Source organism: Belonocnema kinseyi, chromosome 10 (genome assembly GCF_010883055.1).
Source record: "Belonocnema kinseyi isolate 2016_QV_RU_SX_M_011 chromosome 10, B_treatae_v1, whole genome shotgun sequence".
In the NCBI taxonomy this organism is placed as follows: domain Eukaryota; kingdom Metazoa; phylum Arthropoda; class Insecta; order Hymenoptera; family Cynipidae; genus Belonocnema; species Belonocnema kinseyi.
The window spans coordinates 82,440,448-82,446,904 of NC_046666.1; the positions used below are offsets into that span (position 1 = coordinate 82,440,448).

The following is a 6,457-nucleotide window of genomic DNA, read 5'->3' on the forward strand; positions in this document are numbered from 1 at the left end:
ATTTATTAATTCCACAATTAATTAATAAACCCTGGCCCCTGAAAACGTACTATTATAACACACAATACAAAATTGCCTAACAATATGCAATGAAATGGCGATAAATCGGTATAAAATAAAAAAATAGTATCGGTTTTAAGCTATGGGTACATTTAAAAATATCCACATCCCTGAAGATAGCGTCTGGTTTCGAGACATAAACTGGTGGGCAAGCAGATGAAGGGAAGGGGCAGAAAGTTTCCTGCGTTGCGTTTTGTGAACCCCGCTTGTCCGACTGACGACTGACGACTCGGTTCTATTGATTTTGTCGTGTACGTCTATCCCGCAACTGGAACCGGAAAATAATTGTTTACTTCAATTTTTCTCGCCGATTTTCACCGTTGACGATCATCCTTCAATCGAAGAATTATTCCCATATACCGTAAGTCGATTTTCCCTAATTTCGCGACGAAATAACGATTTTTTCGAGCAACGCTTGCTCGTTACTCCGAAATGCTTCCTTTCGGCGTTCCGTCCATTTCAGAACGCCGTGTCACTTTCCTAATATTGTACAGCTCATCCGTTATTTTATTGCGTGCCGAATATTATTTGCCTTCTCTCGGCTCGTAACTTCGATTTATTTCATTCGAACACAATAAATGCTTCAAATATATCATACATTGGGGAAAAATAATTACATCTACGCATTTCTGACTCCAAAGATTGTAATAATAATGATAGTATAGAAAAGACAAAAGACCAATATGCGTTATATTCGAATTCGAAAGTTTCTGTAATCGTTTTTTCTTATTTACGAAGCTTTTTCTTGAAATTCATTAAGTCACTCCAAAAAATCGAAAAATTCTCGTGAAATTACAAAAGGCGTGAATTTTCATAGGGCGTGTTTTTCAATAAGAACGACGATTTGATAATCTACTAGTCTTGTAAATAGGAGATTGTAGATTTGTAGTACACTTTAAACTTCGGAGTTGTGAGGAAAAAACTAGTGGGCGTCAGAATGAGAGTTTGTAGGCGTGGTTAGTTAAATAATTAAGATCCATTTTAATTCACTGTCCAAAATTGCCAAACGGCGCTTCGCCTCGACCTTGAATTTCCAACTTCGAGAAAATTGTATGCACGAAAGTCAACTTATATTTTTTTATTATTACTGCGTTTTTTATATGAAAGCTCCACTAACTTTGACTTAACGTTGCGATTTTCTACGATTTAATTGAAATTGTGTTTTCTGAGACCAGGGTTGCAAAAAAGAGCAAATTCATTATGTTCTAATTTATTGCCTTCAGATTTTGGAGTTTCTTATTTATTTGTAATTGTTTTTAATTGTTCCCTTTTATTTTAATAAACATTTTAAGATGCTTTTTTTGATATTTTAATAGCAGGATACATTTTTTTATAGAAATTTATCTATTTAATATTACATTGTTTTTGCCGTTCCGAAATTCGGGACGAGACACTTCGATTTATTCACTAAAATTCGAGCTTGTTAGCAACTCATTCTTCTTATTTGAAGTACCTAAAAAGGACAGGATTTAAAATTTAAATAGAAGGTTATTAAATTTAGCACCATAAAACATTTTAGAAATATAATATGAATTACTCCAAATAAAACTAATTTTATCAGATTCTTTATGCTATAATGAAGAAGTCAACTAATTGCAATTTAAAAAAAAATACAATGATTGAAAGCATAATAGAAAAAAAAAGAAGAAATATTTGCTTAGTTTGAATTTTCATATCAAATTCCATTATTTAATAGTAATTTCTGATTTACGAAATTAAATTTATTAAAAAAAAAATTTGTTTATTGAAATATAAAATTTCTATAATATCCTAAGAACCAGTTAAATAATAAGTTTTTTAATTGTCAAAGTTTTTTTTAAAGGATGTAAACGCGTCTTTCCTTATTGTAATAATTACTTTTTTTTATTTATGTTTTAAAATCTTCAGTACAAATTTTCTCAACCCTGGTGAATAAAAGGACTCGATTCACGAAACAGCGAACTGTAAACAACTTTCGAAATTCAAAATATTTACGCTTCGATTATTTGTCTAAATCCAATTCTTGTCCCCATCATTGCTATTGATTACTGATATTTTAAAAAAGTACATCAAGAAAATTAAGCAACGCCCATAAAATAAGATAAACCCAGAAACACGAAACTACGAACAATATTACGCATATTTCCTGTAAACTTCAGAAGCAATTATTAAAGGCAAATTATTTACGCTTCGTTTTATTGCTTCAAATCTAAGTCTTGTAGTCAATAATTAGTTCACTTTTCTAAACTTCATAAATAAACTCAGCTACGCCCGTAAAGTAAGGCAAACCCAAAAACACGAAACTACGAACAGTATTACGCATATTTCCTGTAAACTTCAAAAACATAAAAAGAGTAATTATATTCTTCAGTCTTATTGTACTCATTTCGTTAAAAAAAATTTTTCGGTGGGTGCTACAATTAATTTTTTTTCCAGATTTATTTTTTATTTTTTCCAGATTATTCCAGATTTATTTTGACAAGTTAAGAGCTTTCATCAGTTTTCCAAAGATTTTTTTTCAATTACAAATATTTGAAGTCTCGCTAGAGATGGCGTATCATTAAAATTCTGTTTTTTCGTAATATTGGTTCAAACTGGATATACTTGATTATGTGACATTGTTTATTTTATGGCGTACGTACTGCGACATAGAACAGAAAATCCTTGGACACGAATCTCTTGTCATGCTATGAACATAGTTTTAAATAAAATTGGGTATGTTGGTGGTACGTTCTCTCGGTAGAGGCCTCATTTCTGTAAGTAGATGGGAAATTGAAAGCAAACATTTTCATTCGAGGAAAACTGGATGGCAAATTAATTTTTCTTTATTTGATTCAAAATCTGGATATTTGTTGTCCTTTTTTATTTTAAGAATATTTGATGTTTACAGAAAAATAATATAATTCAGTTCCATTTGAAAGAATGTTCTAACGTTGCCTATTATTTAACTTTTATGATCTCGTTTTGTTTAATTACATACTTATTGTTGCATTGAAAAATGAGGTTTAAGAGAAGCATATTTTTTAATGATTCAACGAAAATTTGATTTTGTCTGTCATTAAAAAATGCCGAAATTCGCATCATAATTTAAATTTGGTAGCTTCTCGAGAAAAACTTAATTTCCATTTTACTTGCAACTTGAAAGGATAATCCTCATCGCCTTTGATTTTTGATCAGATAGTTAAAACCTCAATTCCTTGATCATAATCTAATATCCAATCATCGAAAATGCAAAAATAGTAATGAATTCTTTAATAAAATACTACCTCAACCTTTTCTTTTAACAATGGTACAACGAAAATTGTACAAAATTGTATTCTTGTGAAGGTTTCTCATGATATCTAATGGGGAAAGTTGTTCGCTTTAAAAGTTTCTAGTTTATTTTTCGACGTCTTGAACTGTTTGAATATTCTGCCTCGGGTAGAGAGAATCTTGATTATATTGATTTTCTTTACTTTGTGCAGTTTTTTTTGTAAATCATCTTTTTCAATTTTAAAAAATGGGTTCCTTAAAAAAAATTAAAAAATAGAATAATAATGTGATCAAAATTCTCTCTGCAGTCCAAACGGTTTAAAATACTGAAACAACAGTTCGATATAATCGAGAAATGTTACAGAAACGTTTTGTAGACTATTCTCCAAAAGGGATCACTTTATCTTTCCACATTTGTCCCTTTCCGGCAAATTTTCAAGCAAAAAAAATTAAATTTTTCTTCAAGCATTCAGAAATTATGACAAGCCCTTCTTTAAGAATTGAAATAAAATATGTGCTTTATTCTTTTAAAAATACATCATTTTCAACACAAAATTTACCCTACTTTTTCGTAATTTTAAGAAAAAAATTGGTTTGCAATTCTGAAACTTTGTAGATTATAGTGTATGCTATTATTTAAAGAGTAAACGAACAAAATATACTTTCTTTAGTTATGGTTGAGCCCCATGAAAATCACGCTTCAAAAATGTTGTAACATTCAAAATATATAAATTAAAGTGCGTGCATTTTGTAGTAAAATGATCAATGTTTTATAAAACTGCGTGAATCCGAGCTAATAGGTTCAATGAAAATCTTTCGAAGAAGCAAAGTCCAAATTTGTAGCACCCATTGAAACATCAAAAGTGCTACCGCAATTTCTTGTATCTTACTATCCAAAAAACTGCATAATTATCTTTTAAAAAATTGTACATCGATACAGCGGATGTTATCTTGACAAAATCGACGTTTTCAGGTGAAAAATGACTCCGGAAGGTTACACACGAGTCTACGTCGGCGGTCTAAACGAGTCGATCAAGAAGGAAGACTTGCAGAATGAATTCGAGAAATTCGGCAAGCTGAACAAGGTCTGGGTGGCGTTCAATCCTCCAGGCTTTGCCTTCATCGAGTTCCTGAACATGGATGAGGCTGAGATGGCCTGCAGTAACATGAACGGATCCGAGATTCTCGGTGCCAAGTTGAGAGTAGAGATATCTCGTGGTCGAGGTCGTGGGGGCAGGGGAGGTTCAGGAGGAGGAGGAGGTGGAGGAGGAGGTTACCGAGGTGGCTCCAGAGGGTTCAATTCCCGAGGAAGCAGTGGCGGTGGTGGTTATAGGGGCAGCAGCGGGTACGGAGGTGGCGGCGGCGGCGATCAAGGTGGATATTACGCAGGCAGGGGAGGCTCCAATAGGTCTAGAGGTCGCTACGGAGAAGACTATTCCAACAGTGGTTATTCCACTCGCGATTCCTATTCACAAGACAGCTATGGTGCTGGTGGCGGAGCCAGCACCGACTACTACAAGGATTCCGGCTCCTCGAGGTATCGCAGCCGATCTCCTGCTGCACGTAGCAGGTACAACAGTAACCTAATCACTGTAAAGTTGCTCTAATTCTTCTCTTCGGTACAACTTCTCTTTCTCTATTTGCCCAACGGAGCTCTCATATCGAATCAACCAACCAAATAATTCGCGATTCTTCGATCTTGAAAAAAAACCATGCCCCTTGGATAAAGCCAACCCCTTGGATTAAATAACACCCCCTTCGAACAAGTAATTAAAATCCCTTCTCTTCTTGGATAACTGAAATTCCCTTGGAATAAAAATAAAAAATATATATGTGAAAAAAGCCTTGTCCCTTATAACGCAACGAATAGAATCGCTTAATGCATGGACGGCCATTGTTTATTCGAGCATTATGAGAGAAGTAACCCTGTTTATGCATGGACACTTTGACCACCAACTCGCGGACTTTCCGCGCAGCTGGAGCGGTTTAAGAGCTCAAGACTGATGAAAATAATGTGAAAAACTCTTTTGCCCTTCCATGTTCACAGTCATCGTCATCTGCGCGAATGCACGTAAAACAACTTCAAAGCTACGTTCCCAATACGAAGTGCGGGGCCAATCAACCCGCCTCGACGACTACTCTGTCCAATCTTCGCAGCGACGTGTACATAATAATTACTATACTACTATTACGACTTATGCTAATGCATTCTTCCCCATCGTATGATCTGGATATCTGGTTTACAGGATGCTCACGTGACCAATTGACGTCCCTTGTTTTTTCAGTTTTGTCTCACGCTCTGTCAAGTACCACTAAGTTTTAACGCTGCTGATCAGATTAGAAACAACTCTAATTGCACGGCTATCGATATACCAGTTGTGGTTTACATCGAGAGTTTCTTCTAGTTAAGTAAAGTTTTATTTTCAAATTAAAGACATCCGTTACAAAAAAAAGTTGGTTTAAAGCTCAGTTTGACTTAGTTAACAAATTAAAAAGTAAAGCTTATTTTTTTTCACTTTAGCCTTTTTTTAGTGACCATTTTGTACGAAAAGTGAGAAAAGTTTGGTGCTACGTGCAATCTGTAGGCCATGTTACGCATTTACGAGAGTAATAGTATCTCAAGAAAAAAATAGATAAAAAATGAGAAAAGATTTAATGGTCTTTGAAATTTGTTTTTATCCCTTTCACGATCGTACGAAGGCAAAAGAAACTTACTTATTCTGGCAACAATGTTATTTATCTCAATTGTAAATTAATTGGAATTGAAGACATTAAATATCTTGCGCTCATTATTGCCCGCCACCCTGCCTGCTTGTCTGCCTGTCCGCCTTCAAACCTCTGCTTGCTTTTGTATTGTGCTGTCAAATTTCAAACATTTAAACTCAAACCCATCAGATTAGAAGAAAAAAATTAGAGACAACTTTAATTTTAAAACAAAATTAACGATATTAGATACAAAAAATAGAATTAGAAATAGTGAAAAAATAGATATTTTGTTGAGCTCGAAAAAATTAACTGTTCGCGTGTTAGTTACATTTTCACTCATTTGTTACATTCTCATTTTTTTTGTAATTTATACATTTTTTCACACCTGGCTATACCCGAATTCACACCATGCGTTTCTAATTCGAGGAAGTAGTAAAGGAACCTTATATTGAATTTAAAA

At 33.8% G+C, this 6,457-nt stretch overlaps 1 protein-coding gene across 2 annotated transcripts; it reads left to right on the forward strand.

The window, feature by feature from the left end:
* The first annotated feature begins 240 nt into the window (after positions 1-240).
* On the forward strand, positions 241-6,083 carry LOC117181478 (RNA-binding protein Rsf1-like). Of its 2 annotated transcripts, XM_033374174.1 has the most exons (3): positions 242-421; positions 4,265-4,861; positions 5,339-6,083. In XM_033374174.1, exons 2-3 carry the CDS (start codon positions 4,272-4,274, stop codon positions 5,364-5,366), a joined length of 618 nt encoding a protein of 205 aa, XP_033230065.1. In that variant the 5' UTR covers positions 242-421; positions 4,265-4,271; the 3' UTR covers positions 5,367-6,083. The 2 variants fall into 2 exon arrangements, with proteins under 2 accessions (XP_033230064.1, XP_033230065.1); XM_033374173.1 differs by lacking the exon at positions 5,339-6,083 and having other exon boundaries at positions 241-421; positions 4,265-5,332.
* Positions 6,084-6,457: the final 374 nt, after the last annotated feature.

Excerpts from the sequence above, each read along its gene's own strand:
- LOC117181478 (XM_033374173.1), top strand. The coding sequence starts at position 4,272 with ATGACTCCGGAAGGTTACACACGAGTCTACGTCGGCGGTCTAAACGAG.